General features: G+C 41.4%; 1 protein-coding gene across 3 annotated transcripts in view; it reads right to left on the bottom strand.

Annotated features, from left to right (window-relative positions):
• Positions 1-1350: 1350 nt before the first annotated feature.
• KCNQ1 (potassium voltage-gated channel subfamily Q member 1) overlaps positions 1351-20882 on the bottom strand; it is a 553569-nt gene continuing 534037 nt past the window's right edge. For 2 of the 3 annotated variants that reach the window (XM_034770267.1, XM_034770265.1), the window contains one exon: positions 1351-3197. In XM_034770267.1, the coding sequence (XP_034626158.1) occupies positions 2997-3197 (201 nt within the window). In that variant the 3' untranslated portion in view covers positions 1351-2996. The remainder of the gene's footprint in view (positions 3198-20882) is intronic. The other variant, XM_034770266.1, reaches the window with a different exon arrangement.

The raw sequence follows: 20882 nt of genomic DNA on the forward strand, positions 1-20882 counted from the left end.
GACGGTTTAAATCATAAAGAGGTTCTTCTGAAGGAATAAAAAAAATCAGATGTGGGGAAAATGGAGGAGAAATTGGACATGATTCTCTTTTACACTAAGTCCCTTTACTTGCCTCTGGTAATGTAAAAGAGGCCACTTTAAGGCCTCTTTACACTGGCAGATCAATCTTTCAAGAATGACTAGGACCCTAAATGTCAGTGGTTATTTGAGCCCATGTTTCCTTTGGAAAAGATATCAGTCTTCCTCCTGGAAGGACACTCTCTCCTGCAGAATGAAGAGTTAAGTCAGAAAGGATTTAGAAGCTGGTACCATGTTTTTGAAAGGAATAACTGAATCCAGATCTGGAATAGCTAGTTGTAGACCTGAGAAATAACCACTACAAGGTTTGAAATCTTTTAGGAACAATCTTTAGAACAGGATTTTGGTGAAGGTGATTTCTGAAATGTATACATTCACACATCAATGTGTAAAGTGTTTGCTTTTGGATCCTATGGCATGAAATGTGTTGTGTTCAATGTTATTAATACTGAGGTTTACCTGCTGGAAAGAAAATGAAGATATGATCTTGCAAGGTTTGGGTGCTGGTGGCAGAGCTTTCTTGGTAGAAGCCCTGTGCCTCTGGAAATATGTGTACACACGAACCTGGTTGCTTTTAGAAAGATCTACAGGACACATCTCTTTGCCTGTATCTTCTCAAGAGATCCTGTTTTCACAGCTCTCTACTTAAGATGCAGGCAGAACAGGAGGATGGAGGTTGGTCACTCTTACTGAGATCTTGTGTTTCAAATAAGGCACCCACACACCCTGGCGACAGACCCAGAAAAAATATTAGTCTTTCTGGAATGTATCAAGTCTGTGGAGTTTAGAACAAATCAAAGGCATAGCACTCCCGTCTTGTATTTTATTAGGAAATTAATAGTCAGATTAATAACCTGAAATTACACAGTGAACCCTCATTAAAAAACAAATTCAAAATCATCACAATTATTTTTGATTTCTATAAAACATAATGCCCAGAAATAGTCCCTGTTGACATCTGTAAATTTCTACACCCTTAAAATGATCTACTGTATAGCAGCAAGACTGAATAATTTTAACAATCGGTATAAGGAGTATGCTTTGCTCTATAATCCAACTGAGATCAAACATGTTAGAAGATTAAATGTTTAAAACAAACCCCAGACCTATTATCTATACTACCCTGTGAGCAAAATTCAATCGATATGCACAAGTATTTCATGTTACTCATATGTTAAAAGTGTGGTGAGGTTAACTGCTCTGTAATATTAAGTGGCTATGGGGCATCAGTTTTGCAATACAGTCCAATTCCTTTCAAATGTACAGGACCTACCCCATCTGCCCTCCTCTTCATTTACCTGCAATAAACCTAGTCATTAATTTGGCCTAAATATTTGTTTTGTAATCACCAGTTTTCGGTCACTCTCTCAACCGGGGTGAACTTCATCTGTGTTTAGAGAGCCAATACAAAACTTGTGCACCATTTAAGTCCCACTGAAGCCTTCGAAGTGGACAGGCTTTGTGCTGGCTTTCGGTATGGGGTGAATTTCACTCTAAGTCACCTAAGTCCAAATCCTACTCACCTCACTCATGTGAGTAGTCACAGTGGGCCAAATTCTGCTCTCATTAATACAAAAATAAATGTGGAGGAACTCCATTAACTTCAGTGGAGTTACTCCAGATTTACACTGGCATAAATAAGGGCAGAATCTGGCCCACTGACTTCAGCAGGGACTACTTGTATGAGTGTGACAAGCAGGATTTGGAGCCTGAATGACCAAGTCAATGTGAGTCTTCAGTTTTAATGGCCTTGGTCCCCTAAATTAGGGTCTAAGCCTTTGGGGGGTTTGAGTGTCTCCTGTTGGGAGCTGAGTGTTTTGAGTTCCTGATTCAGGAAAGCACTTAGGCACATGCTTAAGTCTAACCCTAGTCAGGAAAAGCATGCTTAAGGACTTAATGTATGTGCTTACATGCTGTACCGACTACAGATGCATTTCTGAATTGGGGCCTTGGTTCCTATGGGAGTTGTAGATGCTCCATAACTGGCAGATTCAAGCACTTGACCAACAAGATGCAGTTGCTTTAGACGTTTGCATGTATTTACTTGTAACATTTTTGGAAGTAATGCTACAAAAATTAGATATAGAAAAAATATAAAAGCAGTGAACACTCATTTTTAAAAGATCTTTCTGGAAAAGCACATTTAGATAGTTGTGTTAACATTTATATATAAATTCTTTGGCAGCAGTTTTCTAGAAAGCAGAATTATTTTTTTTCCATTGCAATATTTTATCCTTCTCCCATGAAAACTTCATATCTTAAAAAAATCTATAGCACTTTCCTATATAAACAGTATTGTTTCAGATTAACCACTACTTCTTCCCTGAAGAAAAACAGATTAAAAAGAAAATCTAGTCATTATCTGGTAAGTGTTTATGTAACAGAAAAAAGAAAATAATTCACTGTGCGGTTTGTCATTCTCTAGAATGTCAGTGGTATGTTTATACAATAAAATCAACATAAGTTACCTCATTTTGCTTTAAAATCTAACTAGTAAAACTATATTGCTATCAGTAGATTCATAAACAGAATGCACACATTGCTATCTAAGTTCAAGTATTACTATATTTCCTTTAAAAGGAGCCATAAATTTCTTGCAATTTTGCCTGTCTTCTATATTGTTTTGGTCTTGCAGTGCCATGATGAATTGCACTCGACTGTTCTTGAACAAAATAAAAATGGAACTTAAGAAAGTACTGTGTTAAAACAACACAGCACAGAGGCCTTGAGGTGTGTTAGCTTGATAAACCTTCATCTGATATGAGTGAGTGTCTTTGGAAGGAGTGTTTCGGAGGCTAGAAACATTGGTACAGTAGTCATGTGTGTTCCATATGGCTGATAAATTTAACTCTTTCCAGATTCACAACCTTCAGTTCCATTTAAAAAGGGAAAAAACAACCGCCTATATTTCTACCATATCAGGATATGTCATCTTGGATTCTTCTTGGTACTGTCAGTTGTTCATAAGTAGGGAGGGTGTTGTTAGGGAGGAAGAAATCTGAGTTAATGGTGTTGCTTCTCTGAGATGATCCGTTACTGCTTTGGCCATCCTGCTGATTGGAAACCAGGTGATGCAGCATATCTGTAATGAGGTTCAATTTCTGGTCCATTTGCATTACCTACAAAAACAAAGCGAAACATCGTTCACTGTCAGAATTTGAGAAAGTAATAAGACATGGCACAAGAATGATATATTAAAAATAGCGTTTTCATAATTAGCACTGGCATGACTCCCTCCTATACATGCAAACTTCTGTTACTAAAAGAAAACCAAGATACTGAATCCATTCATTATGGTAGGAGCATATCCAAGTGTTGGTTTGAGAGAGGCTTGTTAATATTCTAGTTAGGAATGTACAAGTGCTAGAGGAATCAGGCTCTTAAAGAGCAAGATCCACATGTCAAAAGGGAACTGGGAAGCAGAACTTAGTGCTGAAGAGCGTAATTAAAAGTGTTTTTTTTTAAAGAGCATAAAGACAACCTTCTAAAATGTCTACCTGTGTTAACTGCTTTAACATGCAAATTCCTGCTCTACTTGGAATGATCTTTTTGTCAGACAAAACTTGTGATTGAAACTTGTATTGTGTTCTTTGGGACAGATTCCCAATGGCATAATGACCCCTTGATGTGACCCCAGGCCACAAAATGCCAAGCAGACCCCTGTCTCAGGGGAAATCCCTGCTGGTGCAAATGCATGGCAGCCAGGTCCTATGTCTGTGCCCACTCCCAGTCCAACTTAGTAGGTTTATTGGGCTGCGTGCGTGGGATGTTGTGGAGCTCTGCTTTGCCAAACTGATCTTCCATTGGCGTTGGGTCCATTAAAGACCCTTTGTCAATGGTGCATTTTAGAGCAGCCCCATATCTGCTCTAAATTACACTGGGGCCAGGGCTAGCCTCAGAATCAGGGAGAAGTAACTAGCTCCCTACTGCCCCTCCCCCCCACCTCATAGTGCCACTGTACCTAGCCCTCTACATTTCTTCTATTTTTATTTCAAACTTTTTTTAAAAGAGAATCTGCTGTTTCAAGAAATATAATGAGAAGTCAGGATTATTAAGAGCTAGACTGTGGATTTACCATAAGCCTGGAATATATTTTGAGCATGCCTGTGCTGCCCCAGGAGAAGACCTGGAACTGAACTGCATCTCAGGGTATGTCTACACTGCAATTAAAACCCCCTAGCTGGCCTGCGCCAACTGACTTGGGCTCGCAGGGCTCGGGCTACGGGGCTGTTTAATTGTGATGTAGACATTTGGGGCTCAGGGTGACGCTCTAGGACCCTGCAAAGTTAAAGGATCCCAGAGCCCCTTAAACAGCCCCTTAGCCCAAGCCCCATGATTGCGAGTCAGCTGGCATGGGCCAACCCCAGGTGTCTAATTGCAGCATAGACGTACCCTCACCGAGCTACAATTTGAGAGTCTGGTTTCCCCCTTGCTTCAGTAAGAAAGTAATCTGTAGTAACCCTTTACCTGGCATAAAATACTTCCCCCTCTGTTTCAAATCAGCTATATTGGCTGTGCATTGAGGGGGCAGATTCAAAGCTACACCCATCCCCTGCTCACCTACCTAAGCAGCAGAGTAATCGTCCTATAGAGGCTGCTGTCCCGCAACACAAGTAGCCTGCTTACAGCAGCAAGAAACAAACCACAATATTGCCCTGTCTCGGATTTAGTGATAATAGCAGTCCTAAGATACTAAGAAGAGATACAATATACACAAAAACATGTAGCAGATTTTACAAAAAGAAAAGAAAAAATAACTTGATGAATGACGACAGAAAAATTATTGCTCAGAATATCGGCTGGAAAGTAGTGAAAGGTATTTAAATCAGCACAAGTAGGAGAAATCTATGTATTTCTGGCTATCATCCAAGTAGTAAACAGGATGGTAAAAGACAGTAAGACTGAGTAAAACACCAATATTCTTGGATAATTTCAAAAGAGACTACAATGTTTTCCCACTATAGAGAAAGTGCTGTTTTGATCAAATGCTTTGTACAACTAGTGGGGAAGCAGATATAGAAAATTCAAAAATATGAGGTGCCAGGGAATTATACTTTGCAGCTGTTTTTGAAAACATTAATCAACACATCCTAGTTGGTACAGGAAAGGCTGGCTGGAAATGGCTGTTGAAAGATGAGATTCTTAAAATGAATAAGATCAAGAACAAATAGTGAAAAACTTCTAGAAGGAAGCAGAGATGGAAAATGGTGGAGTTTTACTAAGCTTTGGTTTCATTCTATTTAATACTGGTACATTCCCTCAGAGAAAGGTGCATCTTCTCTGAAATGCATCCATTGAGGATGCTTCTGGGCATAACAGTTGGCCTGCAGAATATCTCAATCCCGCATCCCCCACTGCCTGAATATTACCTGTAGGATATTTCTATCACTTTCCCTGGCTCATTTGATTAAACTTTGAAGAAGTCATCACCAAAAGCTACCATCTAATTGCAATCTTGAGATGCTAAGGGATAACTATTTCTATAAACAGAAATGTCATTTACTTAATTATCCTAATACTTTCTGAGAAGAAGTGTGCACAGACTTCTTCTCTCTCGCTCTCTCTTCTCCCCCATACTCCCTGCCCCTCAACCAGGGATCTCAACGGAGGAAACTCTGACCAAAAATGTACAGAGCAATATATATTGATGGTGCTCTTGCAATGGGGAGCTATTCAGCACGACAGTGGATTGGACTGAGGTTCTTCAACAGCAGTGCATCCCGGTGATGAAGATACGGAAGAGTAATTGAGATATGAATATCCTTGCTCGGAAATCAATTCCCGGAGATAATTTTCTCTAAGGAACCAAGGTTAGCTGCTGCAGCTGTGCAGTGCAGGAGGCCCACAGAAGCAGATGAAAAGCTAATTATTATTGAGCTGAGTCATATGAGATTAAAAATAAAGGCCTTACTCCATGCCCCTGCTTATCTGTGTAAGCCTTTAGAACCACAGGACAGAGTTTGTACAATGAGGTGGGGCTAGTTGGTTTTATTTATTGGCCTTTAATCTGTTCTATTTTTAAATAAAGAAAAACATTTCCTAAGCGAATTTAGTGCCCATGAAAGGCTTGATCCAAAGCATCTGAAGAAGTGAGGTTCTTACCCATGAAAGCTTATGCTCCCAATACTTCTGTTAGTCTTAAAGGTGCCACAGGACCCTCTGTTGCTTTTTACAGATTCAGACTAACACGGCTACCCCTCTGATACATGGCAGTCTTTGGAAGTCATAACTTTCCACTGACTTCAGTGGGCTTTGGATCAGACCCATAAACAACTGGGTTGACCACTCCAGAGGCTCGCCCCTTCCTTCAGAGATTGCAGGGAATGGGGAGATTTAAGTTTCCCTATGCTGCTCCACTCACGTGGCTCATCCCTGTCAATCTTTAGCCTCTGTTGAGTCTGCCAATGGGTGTCTTCCATTAGGAACTTGGCTAAGACCAACAACATATTTCACGAAAGCTAAAGAACAGCCATCAGAAGGCAAAAGTTTTGTGTTGCCACTAGCCTTTGATGTATTGGAACCAGTGGCCCTGTGGCGAAAGGCTTGCATGCTAACATTCCTCAGTCTTCCTGTTTTCATCCAAATATTAATCCATATCGTATCTCTGCAAACTACTATTCATTTTCTTCCATCAAAGATAATTGCACTAGTTACAAAACTATTACAGTGAAGTAGTAGTAACAGTACCATACTTATGAAACTGGATTTAAATACATTTAACATATCTTGTATAGAAATGTAAGATTTCCCCTTGAACCATGCTTTCAAACACATTTACTTGATTAGAAATTAACTATGGTGCCAAAAAGTGTAATAAAAGCAAAGCAAACAGAAAAACTGCTGATGTTAGTGTAATCTCAACTCCTCTGGACAAACTCTGATCCTTTTACTTAAAACAGCAAACTGTGCTAATAAAACAGAAAAATAACTCACATTGATTTTGTTTCTTTTATGTAAACACCAAAGAAAGTGCTATTGGCAGACTTGAGTTTTATAGAAAAAGTATATGCAAAGTTTATGTGATCAGATGCTCTAGATGCAACTCATTTTCACTATTTGTATGTTTGCATTCTGGAGAGTTTCTGGGAGCAGGCAAGCAGTCGTTTGAAATCTTTTTTTGGAAATTACACACCAATATTTTTCACACACAGGAGTTTCTATGGATGAAAGCAGCATTCCCCCCACAAGAATAAATGCCCTCTCCTTAAAAAAGGCATGTGCCCAAGATTCATAAATTGACTTCAATCGAATTAAGCAGATTTATACCACTTTTAGGATCTAGCTCATAGAAACAAATCTAAATCCTCATGAAGATGCATTAAATTGAAATCCTATCAAAATAGCTTCGCTCGAAGACTGACGGTTCAGAGAGCAAATCTGGGATCACTCATCATGAGCAAATGTTACAACTGTATTTACTCTCTCACTTGGAAGAAGTTATAGGGGTGTGTGATTCACCATGAATCACAGAGTATTCTTCACCATGAACCACAAGGTATTTTATAGCATGTTTTCAGAAAAAGCTGTTTAGTGCTACATAGTCAGAAATAAAATGACATGCCAATTTTCAAAAAGGTACCAAAAAGCATTCCAGGAGGTATTCGTGAACAAGACAGAAATTATCTTGTTGAGAAGGGGAAAGAAAAAAAGTCAAGAGTAATTTGTCTTTTAAAATTCAATAGACCTTTATACTCTTTACATTTTAAAGATTCTGTAATTTTAAGCATTCCTGACAAACTTACAGTCAAATTCAGAAAATGAATGATAACAATTAAGCAGAAAATAGTCTAGTGTGAAAGCCTCACTCCCACTCCGTCTCCTTGACGCCAGGTAAAAAGGTCGCAGTGACAAAAAGGGGGCTGTAATAGCTCCAGTTGCAGCTGGATGAGGATTCCCTGATGCAGCCACCATGGAAGGCTGCCTTCTGAGGACCCAGCTGCAAGCCCTGATGTAGGGAATGAGCTGGGGGAGGGGCTGGGGCAGGAGAAATATTTTGGGGAGCAGTGCTGTCAGCTGTGGAGAGTTAGGGCAGTGCTGTGGCTCACAGGGATAACTTAGACAGGCCCCTAGGTTTCCTATATTATGCTGAGGGCCATTTCAGCCCTGGAACAGCTCGGAAGCGGGAGGGTGAAAATGGATTAAAGCTGCTTTAGCTCCTCCTCCCCTTTGCTCTGAGTTCTGTCTCTCTTAGAGGCACAGCATAGAACAGTGGGTCTCAAACTTTTTTACTGGTGACCCCTTTCACACAGCAAGCCTCTGAGTGCGACCCCCCCTTATAAATTAAATATATTTTAATTTTAATATATTTAACACCACCATTATAAATGCTGGAGGCAAAGTGGGGTTTGGGGTGGGGGTTGACAGCTTGTGACCCCCCCATGTAATAACCTCGCAACCCCCTGAGGGGTCCTGACCCCCAGTTTGAGAACCCCTGGCATAGAATGACCCCTAAAGTTTTGATTTAAAGCAATTACTTTAGCAAAAAATTAAAGATCTTCCTCTGTAGGAGTTAGGACAAAAATGCTGGGGCATAATTATCTATGTCCTTAACACAGTTGAATGATGCAACAGGCACCTTGGATTGACACAGCAGAAATGTTCAGCATACACAGTATCTGCATAATACTATTCAGTTAAATCAAGTGATTGCATTTGTGCTTAGAACAGGAACACAGACATACAGAAGTAGCAGAATGTAGGCTACATATGGCTAAATGAACACTTGGATCTAATACCAAATATCTGATGGTTTCTAAAGACTAGCGTCCTGATTCTGCAACCCTTAGCCCTGGTCTACACTACGAGTTTAGGTCGAATTTAGCAGCGTTAGATCGATTTAACCCTGCACCTGTCCACACGACGAAGCCATTTTTGTCGACTTAAAGGGCTCTTAAAACCGATTTCTGTACTCCTCCCCTATGAGGGGATTAGCACTGAAATCGACCCTGCTGGGTCAAATCTGGGGTAGTGTGGACGCATTTCGACGGTATTGGCCTCTGGGAGCTATCCCAGAGTGCTCCACTGTGACCACTCTGGACAGTACTCTCAACTCAGATGCACAGGCCAGGTAGACAGGAAAAGCCCCGCGAACTTTTGAATTTCATTTCCTGTTTGGCCATGGTAGCGAGCTGATCAGCAAAGGTGACCATGGAGTCCCAGAATCGCAAAAGAGCTCCAGCATGGATCAAACGGAAGGTACTGCATCTGATCGCTATATGGGGAGACGAATCCGTGCTATCCAAACTCCATTCCAAAAGACGAAATGCCGGGATATTTGAAAAAAATCTCCAAGGGCATGAAGGACAGAGGTTATAACAGGGACTCGCAGCAGTGCTGCGTGAAACTTAAGGAGCTCAGGAAAGCCTACCAAAGAACCAGAGAAGCAAACAGCTGCTCCGGGTCAGAGCCCCAGACATGCCGATTCTATGATGAGCTGCATGCCATTCTAGGGGGTGCCCCTACAACTACCCGACCCCTGTGCTTCCCTCCTCCCCCACCCCTCCCAGGCTACCTTGGTAGTTATCCCCCCATTTGTGTGACGAATTAATAAAGAATGCATGAATTTGAAACAATGACTTTATTGCCTCTGCAAGCGGAGATCAATTGGGGGAGGGGAGGGCGGTTGACTTACAGGGAAGTAGAGTGAACCAAGGGGGCGGGTTTTCATCAAGGAGAAACAAACAGAACTTTCACACCATAGCCTGGCCAGTCATGAGACTGGTTTTCAAAGCTTCTCTGCTGTGCTCTTCTAACCGCCCTGGTGTCTGGCTGCGCGTAATCAGTGGCCAGGCGATTTGCCTCAACCTCCCACCCCGCCATAAACGTCTCCCCCTTACTCTCACAGATATTGTGGAGCACACAGAAAGCAGTAATAACAATGGGAATACTGGTTTCACTGAGGTCTAACCAAGTCAGTAAACTGCGCCAGCGAGCTTTTAAACATCCAAAGGCACATTCTACCAACATTATGCACTTGCTTAGCCTATAGTTGAACGGCTCCTTACTACTGTCCAGGCTTCATGAGCCATGGGAGCAAGGGGTAGGCTGGGGTAGGTGCGACCGCACGGTGCTGCCGACTGGGAGAGCAGCCTGAGGCAGAAGCCTCCAGCTGGCATGATATTCCAGGCAGGACTGAATCTCCATTAGACTAAACTTAAAGAAGAGAATGACCTGGATTCATTCCCATTTTTGTCCAGGTGCCCCTGACTGACCTCATCGAGGCCGGCCAGGAGCACCCATGTCTGCCCAGGTGCCCCCAACCAACCTACTTGAGGTCGGCCAGGAGCACCCATGGGACGATGACAACGGTTAGCAGTTGTATTGCACCATCTGCCGTCCACAAGGCAAGACAAGGGGATGCTGCTGTGTAGCACTGAAAGTACCACGTCTGCCAGCAGCACCCAGGAGACCTACAGTGACAGTGAGCTGAGCGGGCTCCATGCCTGCCATGGTATGTCCTCTGCCAGGTAACCCAGGAAAAAAGGCAAGAAATGATTTTTTGCCATTTCTTTCACGGAGGGAGGGAGGGATGGGGGCCTGATGACATGTACCCAGAATCGCCCGCAACAATGTTTTTGCCCCATCAGGCATTGGGAGCTCAACCCAGAATTCCAATGGGTGACGGAGACTGTGGGAACTGTGGGTTAGCTATCACAGTGCAACGCTCCGAAAGTCGATGCTAGCTTCAGTACTGTAGACGCACACTGCCGACTTAATGCGCTTAGTGGGGACACACACAATCGACTGTATTAAATCGATTTCTAAAAAATCGACTTCTATTAAATCAACCTGATTTTGTAGTGTAGACATACCCTTACATATCTTGAGCAGTAATTATTTTGTGAGAGTAGTCACTAAGGTCTTGTCTACACCATGCAGCTTTTAGAGACAAGGCTGTGTCGACAAAAAAAACCTTTTCTGTTCACTTTGGGAATCGCACAATTGTTTTCAGATGGGCAAGATTCTCAATTGAAGGGAAGATCGCAAGAGCAAGACTCGCAGGATTCCTTAAATTAGTTTATGCAAGTACATGTGGAAAGGATCCTGCATAAAACTGTGAAGCTTTCTATATTGCCCTTTGGAAAAGGATTGGTATGTCTGAAACTAAACTTCCTTTTGCAAGCCATTGTTCTAACAGTCCATTGTGGTATCAGATGTCTAGTTTATTACATATTTTATGTGGGTTTCTTGATAATAAATGGAGAAGTTCCAAAGACCCATTTCTCTAGTTCCTTTCTTATCTATATCACTGTTTGTAGTATCTGAGCACATAAAGAAGCTTGTGTTTAATTCTGCATTTGCTCCCATCCAAATGACCATGGAAACATGGGTTTCCAGAACAGTTTTTTGATTATATCAAGGGTAGGAAATGGAAAAGGAACAGAAATCTTGGTAGCTTAATTTCATTGCTTTTACTCTACCTGTGGCAACTAGTGGTAGAAATCTGATTTAATTTGTTTAATGGGTTCACTATTATTATAGAAGTTCTTATTGATCAGTTGTGATTCCAAGACATCAGAAACCTTCTTTATTCCAGTTACAGGACTCAAGATTCCTGAGAATTGGTGCCCTCTTATCAGAGCTCCTGATTTAGATTTGTTTACTTTGTAGTCAGAGATTAGGCTGAATGCTTGCAGTAGGCTAAGGCCAGTCACTGAGGCATTTATAGGAGAATATCGTCTGCATGAAGAGAGATTTTCTTCTCCAAACCATCTGTACTTTCCCCTAAGAGTTGTCCAAAGAAGGGTGGTCTGTTTGGGGTGGGTGGGGGACAGGGGAAGTCAGACCAAAGCGGAAACCCTCTCCCTCGATACACAAATCCCCAGCCTTAGAAAAAGAAAAACCTGAACATTTGAGCAAAAATTAGAAAGTTTTATGGGCTCTACGTAACATGTTTCTTTGCTAGTCAATAAAAATAATAGTCACCATAGCAACTGCCACATAAAAATGCTACCTTCGAAAAAGAAAGCACCTTCAGAAATAAAGACACTTGCTGCATACCATGTTGGGTTTTATAAAACTCACAAGGCCTCAAAGGTAACCCTCCTGCACAAAGCTGTCAGTGTCAATCTCTCCCTCACTTTGAGGATACTAATAGTTTTGTCAGTAATGGGAGACTGGCGTTGCTCCAGTCCTGCTCCACAATTTTATAGCTCTAAAATAGGAATGCCTGAATGCAGGGTTTTTTTATTTGTAACTGTTAAATCACTGCTACCAAGTCTCCATTAATCAGTGCGTGACAACGTGTGTTTTCAAGTGTGCAACGGTGAGTGTGGAGTGGAAAGAAACTTCCAACTCACCAGGTGTGGATCCGAGCTCAAGCACAACTTGGATTACTGTGAGTATTTTCTGTACATATAAGCCAAGTATTGGCTCTGGTTCCTAGGGACTTATCTGGATAACAGGCTGAACTGCTGAGCTGTTAAAAAGGACTTGACTTGATACTATAAATTCCTCACGCACTGTAAGGAAATTAAATTTTGTCACATACTTTTCTTAACTTTGGCACAAAGTTAACAAATTGATAAACCAGTTTCTGAGAACCAACACCTGATTTTCTTAAATAGTACCACACGCTATATCCAACACCAACATCTGGCCATTTGATCAATGGCTGTAGGGCTCTTAGCATTTTAAAATAATGTTTTCTTGACTTAGATGTACTGTTCAGCTTCTACAGTAAAATCTTCAAGTCTCCAGATATTCAAGCTACAGGTAAAAAGCAAATAGGGTAATATTTTTAAATGAGATGAGGAGTAGGACAAAGGAAATCTTAGTAAGATGGGTTTTAGTCATGTGAAATACTTGAAAAATAAGAGTAGCTGATTCTGATCTCACTTACTAAAGCGTAAATATATCTAAGGTACTTTACATGGCCCCCATCACCACAGTATTGGAGTGTTTCACAATCTTTAATGTGTTTATCCTCAACTCTTCTGCCAGGCATATAAGCACTGTCCTCTCCATTTTACACATGGGAAACTTAGGCACAGAGAGATTAAGTAAAAACTTGCCCACGGTCACACAGGAAGTCTGTGGCAAAGTAAGGTCTTGAACCAAGGTCTCCTAAGGGTCCCCCAACCTAGGCTTATGCCCTAACCACAATTCTTACTCTCCAAATGCTGAACTGAATGAAACCAATGGAGTTAGCCCTGTGTCTATCACTGATATGATCTGTCACACTTACATTTCTTTACTAAATAAAAATGCCTCATAGTTTTGACCTTGCAGGTTTTATGTGAACAAAAGTCACAACTGCTTGAGGCCTTTATTCAGAAACCCCAAGGGAAAAACAAACTCCACAAGTTTATGCTAAATAATCCAATCCTTATTTGTTACATAGTAGTAATTTAGCACAGTTTATTGAACGTGGACATATTTGTGCAATATTTTTGGGAGAGGATAGAGAGCTATTTTAAAGCTATTTTTCAGAGAGCCATATGAGCTTCCCCTTTAATTTGTTCAGCTATGTGACAAATAATAAAAGACCTGCTCTGACAAATTAAACACACAACCCTCAGAATCTGTGACTTGCATGGAAACCAGCACTGAACATGGGTAGCATGTTTGAATGACTGCACCTTTTAAACGCTGATCTCTTCAATTTCCAGGAGGTACACAACTCATGAGGAAAGCTAGAGGAATGACATGTGCTCTTCCCCATGATGCACAATCAGATAAAGCACTTTATATAGTATGAGAATAAGGAATATTCTACAATTGAATAGAAGTCCTTCATTGATCCTTTCTGGCCACTCACACAAATGTCATCTACACTCCTTTATGTGTGCATGTTTCTGACAATGGTTAGAATGGCAAGCACATCTAACTGTTAAAGGAGACTGTGATGTTACACTCCATATTCTTTATGGAAATATGCTTATGATATGGATATGGCATAACTGAGATATACTTTACGCAAGATGTGTCATGTAAGGTATCATTGGAAAGGTTATGGTTTACTGAATGTGATTATCTTATTTGTATGTCTGTATCATTTCTGTACCTGAAGTTAGGAATATTGACCATGTAGCTGTATTTCAAATGTGTTACTTTGGGTGACACCCACAACTAGCCCTTCAGGTACAACAATGAAAAGCCAGACAGGGCTGATGGCCCATCAGTAAAGACAATGGACTGTGAAAGAGTTTAGTCTTCCTGTGGACGCCCATACAGCCTGCGAGTAATGGCTGTTACGACCCGGCCAAGACATGTGACTGAGCCACGTGGTACTGGCCCCCTTCCCCTCCCCCCCCGTTGGAATGCCAGTGTTCTTCCACTGGAAGACAAAGGGTTCTTGCCATACACAAAAGCTATATAAGGCAGGGGAGTGACATCATTGTGGTTCTCCTCTGCATCCTTGCCCAAAGAGACACTTGGGAAACACCTGGAAGCAAGAACTGAACTGCGGGGGAGAAGAGCTGAGCCCAGGCTGGAAGGGCGTCTAGCTTGTAAGGAATAATACCTGAAGTTTCAAGCTGCAGGCCAGCACAGCTGGCTTTCAAGACTCTCTGTAATCTGCCTGTGACAATATTTAGGGTGAGAAATTACTATTTGTAGCCAATTTCTTTAGTGACTCAAGCTTAGTTTGCGTGTTTTGTTTTATTTGCTTAGTAATCTGTTTTATTCTGTTTGCTATCCCTTTAATCACTTAAAATCTGCCTTTCATAGTTAATAAAATTTGTTTTGTTTATTATTAAACCCAGTTTGTGCAATTGCTAACTGGGGGGGGGAGAAGGTGTGCATATTTCTCTTCACATTGAGGAAGAGGGCGAATTATTATGAGCTTGTGCTGTGCAGATTTTTCTATACAGCGCAATACAATATACCTTTGGGTTTATCTCCCAAAAGGGGTGTGCACGTGAGTGCAGGGTGAGTCCTCTCACACAGAGCTGACTTCAGTCTGTGTCTGCAGCTGGGTGTGGCCCTACCTGTGTGTGTGTGCGCTGCAAGAGGCCGGAGTGCCTAATTCAGCAAAACAGGAAGAGGGAATCCTGGCTGGTGGAGCTGGAGAGGCTCAGTGAAACCCCAGTACATCAGGTAGCATCCTGGATGGGTGGGTTCAACCCATCACAGAGACTTGCAAATAAATGTGTCTTTTTGTGTGTGTGTGTTTGTGGCTTCTTGATGATGTAGAAAAAAGGCCCCGAAGACTCTGGATGACTCAAACTGGCAGGGCTATGGTATGATATATAAAGAAGAGGTGAAACGTGATTAACTGAGATAGGATGTGATTTTTAATAAGGCTTAGTTTTATGTTTGGCTTTGTTAAGGATGTTATGTTTGTTAAGGATCTAACAATCTCCGTCTTTTGTTAAGGACTGAGCAAAGCTCCCAGTTCACATGTCTATATCATTTAAGAGATGTTCCAACAAAACCAGGGAACAACTGATAGTTAATGGAAACTTTTTTTTCCCTTCAGTATCGAGGAGTGTGAATGAGTGAGTGTTTGTGTGTGTGTGAGCATGAGAGATTCCTTTAAGGCCTTCTTCATACATTGTAAAAAAATAAAAAGGTACAAACACACAATTTGCAGGTTGCTTTTATAAGAGTCTCTGAAAATATGACACAATGAAAATGATTTAACATATTGCAGCACCTTAATCATCTTTAAATTGAACTGATTCTAAGAAGAACCCGATGTGCTTTAGGAATTATTGCTCTCAGCTAGAGCTATTGCAAATGTGCAGAACCATTTTCAGACTAAAGTGATTTTACAATCTAAAATGGTTCATAATTTGAAATCCATCCAACATCAGTGGACTGATTTTTAAAGCTGTGCCAGTGATGCATTTATTTCTCAAGCATAGCCTCCCAGACAGAACCACTTTGGTAGCCCAAGAAGATGGCAGCTTGTTTTTCCTCCCCAATTCCTATCAAGGGGCTAGGGGATGGATTCACTCATGCAAATAGGAAGGGTACCCAAATGGGGCCAGCACTAAGAACTCCCTCTTGGCCTCTGGTGGATCACATGCAGCCTCTCCATTGCATGCAAAGGTCTATTAAAGCTTCCTTCCCTAATAAAAGCAGAGGAGTCAAAAGCTAGCACACAGAGCTCAGCATGAGGAACGGGGCTCTTTCACCAGACAAGGTGTCCTCTTGGTCCAGAGAAGCAGAAGAAGAAGGGACTATCCTGTGCCAGAGATCTGTTCTCACAGTCACAGGGGAGGTAAAAGATAGTGGTGTCCTGGCTCAGAAGAAACCCCCAATTAAAACGCAACAGCAGCAGCAGAAGCCATCTGGGCTCCAAAAGTACCTTCTACCCAACTGAGGGCAAGCAAGATAAGAAGGCCTCCTGGTGTAAAGATCCCCCTTCTCATGAGTAGGTCAGTGGGACATTACTGGGGAAAGAGGGATAGTCATGGGAGGGTGAAATACCTTTGGGGCTGGGATTGCTATAGGGTGAAAGAGATCTTGGTGTTTTTATCAGTGATAGGCAGGTGTTTTTATCAGGGATAGGAAGGGACTCAGGAGGCCAAAGGGATAAAAAGGATGAGAAGTGGATGAATGGAGGGAGACCCAAAGGACCAAAAGGCTGATATAAGAGTGAGGTCTGGGAGGGAAATGGAAGGAGAAGATGGGCGTGATGCAGATCTGGGTACCAAGTGATATCAGTAGGCAGGAGAGAGATGGGAGAACCTCAGAAAAGAGAGAAGTGGTGGGAGAAAGAGAGCTGGAGGAAGTGGTGGGGACATTAAAGTTCTGCTTGGAATGAAAGAGACATGGGGAAGAATAAGGCATAGTGACAGGATAGCCAGGGTGGGAGAAAGAGAACAGAAATAATAAAAATGGGGAAGAAAACAGGTAGAAAAATGAGAAGAGAAAGAAACCGGAATGGAGAAAAGGGAAAATAATAAAAACAGAGGACAGAAGGAGAAAAAAGAAGGGAATTAAGGAATAGCAAATGAAAAGAAAAAGCAAGATTAAAATCAGTAGTATGGTTAATAGGTTCTTATGTATCTGATGTATCCCTTCTTCAGAGATGAGGATGGGAAAGGGTGAGCATGCTGTGGCAATAAAGAGGGCACAGCTCTGCACTGGGGTGGAGACAGGTGAACTGGCATAGGTTGGGGAGCCTGATGAAAAACAGGTGGGGGAACCAGGAGACCTCAGGGTCTGTGAAGACAATGCATCACCATGCACCAATGTAGGGCCCCGGCATAAAGATGCAAATATTGCAATCTTGCCTCACAGCACAATTTGGTAAAGCAGGTTGGAAAAATGGGCATTTCCTCGCCTATTCCCCCCAAATTTCAACGAAAGCTAACAAAAATGTGTTTTTGCTGACATTTAAATTTCAGCTTTGTTGAAAAGCTGGAAGTTGTCTGGTTTTGACAAAAAGTTGAAATTCCAATTTGTTGTGAAAATATTTGGCTTATTGAAAACCCAATTTTCTGTTGAAAAACAATTTAGACAGAATTTTTTTTGACTATCCCTAAATTGTAGTTTGGGGGAGGGAATCCCTCTGACACCAGCTGATACTGGCCCTGGTGGTCTTACAGCCCCAAAAAAATGCCCAAATGTGTGTTATGCTCACAAAGTTAACAGGCAATCAAAGGATTACAACCACGCAATTAAAATTTGTGATTGGGTTTTGTCGTAGATAAATCAGACATGACTTAAAATACATGGAAATTCTCAGGCTAGGACACTGTCCCAAATCTGCAGTCTTTGGACTGAGCACAAGCCTCAAGATGCAGCCTACTCTACTGAGAAATAAAAAAAAAAATCTCTGACCTTTGTAAACCCTTTCCTCTGACACACGTCATAACCATAAGATTGAAAACAGACTGTAGATAGAATGTACAGCTAGAATTTAAAGTGCTGCTTCTCCTGCTCATGAAGTCAGGGAATGTTAAAAGCTCAGAGTATGGGATTTTTAGTGGAACTTGCGCTCCTAAATTACTTAGATACTTTTGAAAAACCCACCTTTTGTCTACAGAGATATAGCAAGTGTCATACTGAAATAGACCAATGGTTGACTGAATGTAGTGTCCTGTTTCCAACAAGAGCCTTTATCAGATCCTGCCAAGGAAGATAAAATTCCCCTCCACTGCCAATAGAAAATCTAGGATTTTTCTGTTATTTACTGTATAGAAGGTACCCTTGTATTTACACCCTATACACTATTGTAATAATCTTTGTACAAGGTATACCTTGTAAGGTATCATTTGAAAACTCATAATTTGCTGATCGGTGTCATCCTGATAAAATATGGGTGGCAACACTGTATGTGAAGTTATAAGAAGGTGGTATAGTGGTGGTAACACATATTCCAAAGTAAGGTTAGCAAACAGGTCTGTCTCAAACAAAGGAATGTGTGCTCTGCTTAATTTGCATTTAAGCAGTAAACGGAGTCATTAAGCAGGAAGGGAAACAAAGGAAACTCAAACAGGTGCGGAAAAAGTAACAGGGAACATCCTTTCACATAGACTCTGTCTCCTGAATCTCAGCTGCAAATGTTTTTCAAGAGGGGCACTGACTCTATAAAAAGGAGGGACCAACACCCCAAAGCACCCCTCTCTTTCCCTGCCCATCGAACTGACAGCACCTGAAGTGACAAAGGAAGCAGTCATTGGGTACTGGGAGAAAGGGTCCTGACCTAAAAAGTTTGGTCTGTAAAATATCAAGGAATAGTCTCTCCTTGACCAATTATATCTTCCCTTCCAAATGTGGACCTTACCTTTAAAACTGAGAGATCATCATCTTTACTATAAGGGAATGACAACAAAACCATTGCCAATTTACATATAGACAATATAATCTCGCATCTATCAAGCGCCTTTCATTTCCAAGTGCTTTACAAACTATACATCACTGAAAAACAGCTGTGCATAGGGTGGCATCCAGGACTTGGCATAACAGGATGGGAGAAAGGAAATATTGGCCAGGGAAATTGGAAGACTTTTCTTTGGAGAAATGCACCACGGGACCCTCAGTATCTACAGATAGCGAGTAGATTCTCAGTTTTTAAAGACCTGATTTGAATGACTGGCCCACAGCTAATTGCGTGGAACTCAATGTTGGTAGCTCTCATGAAGGGCAGAGTCAACCCTGTGTGATTTAACACACATGTATAGGCACGTATATCTCTGCACGGGAAGGGATATACAATGGACTGGGTCTAGCTATGACATTTATTTCCTCTGGTTATGAATTGGCCCCCAATTCATGAGAGATGGAAAAAATAATAATAGATAGCACTTTTCATCTTTAAAGCAATGAACTAACATTAACTAATTGATCCTCATGCTGCCATTGTGAGGTAGCTGAGTATCTTTATTCCGGTCTCAAAGACAGGAACATTTAGCAAAGCAGTTAATGGCCTGATTTTCAGGAGCGCTGAGCACTCACAACTCCCAGTGAGCTAATCAAACAAGACCTTAAAAAATAGGCCCTCTGAGTTCACCTCAAAGATCCCGAGGGCAATTTCCATAGGAGCAGGGTGGGGAGTTTTGCCCTGGTTTCCTTGGGCAGTATTTCTGCTCCGCTGCCTGTGTGCAAAGCGTTGCGCACTGGCTATCACATTTGAATAGGAATTGTGTGTGCTCAGAACATGTGAGAAGTCACATTATAAATAACTAGCTCAAGGCCACAGAATTGGTCAGTGACAGAGGAAAGATTAGAATTTAGTAATTCTTGGTTCCCAGTCATATGCTCAGACCACTGGACCACATCTCTCTCTCACATGTCTTGCTGACTTTGGATATTAGACAGCAGCATTTTCCCAGTTGCTGCTTTCCATTGTGAATGTGGAACAGAGGAATATGTAGATATTTTAGGGTTAAACAAGCAAAAGACTTGAATTAGAATAAAGAAACCTCCCAAAACTCCCCAAGTTAAAAATGTTTTGGCTTCTTTCCAAAGTGGGCTGTTACGCTTCTTGCATCCTGGCTCTTATTCCAGTGTGATACTAGGACTATGACTAATAACCCCCTGCCTGAATACTGCTGATAATTTCACTGTTGAGTAGCTGTCCTGGTTCTGGTTCACCATAGCATGCACTGAAGTTGCCAAGATTTTATTAAAAAACAACAACAAAGAACGAGATACACACTCACAGGTCCCTAGTGTTATAAATAAATTTTTCAGTCAGTGCATTTAGCTTCTATGCCGTTACAAGACATTTCCCACCCCACCCCCCAAAAGTTATTTTTCAGATGCCTACAAAGACTGTAGTTCTCTCTTTCTGTCTCTGACACACACACACACGTTTCTTAATTCAAAACAGGTTTGAAACTGCTGCTATTTATTTTAAGCAAACATGCCATGTATCACATTGGGTTAGGTCAGCTTTGCTTATGTTATGTTTCACACTTTGCCCAGATGAGGCAGCCATATTCCTTTTCAAAGGAGGGAAAGGTGAGGGACATTGACATTTTGTGCACTGCATAAGAGGCCCCAAATCTGGCTTACAATGGAAACTCAGTTTCAACTTTAACTAAGGTACCACCAGCACCGCTTCATAAAACAAAATAAAACAGAGAGGGAAAAAGAACAAACTCAGCTAATCAATAAGCAATTAATTTGTTGCAAGAACACTCTCCACAGCTTTAGACACTTTTTGCTTTCATAGATTCCTGGATTCCAAGGCCAGAAGGGAGCACTGTGATCATCTACTCTGACCTCCTGAGTAACACAGGACATAGAACTTCCCCACAATAATTCCTAGACCATCCTTAAAAAGAATAATCCAATCTTGATTTAAAAATTGCCAATGATGGCAACTCCTGATAAATTGTTCCAACAGTTAATTACCCTCATTGTTAAAAAATTATGCCTTATTTCCGTCTGAATTTGTTTAG

The sequence above is a fragment of the Trachemys scripta genome, chromosome 4 (assembly GCF_013100865.1).
Source record: "Trachemys scripta elegans isolate TJP31775 chromosome 4, CAS_Tse_1.0, whole genome shotgun sequence".
Lineage (NCBI taxonomy): Eukaryota > Metazoa > Chordata > Testudines > Emydidae > Trachemys > Trachemys scripta.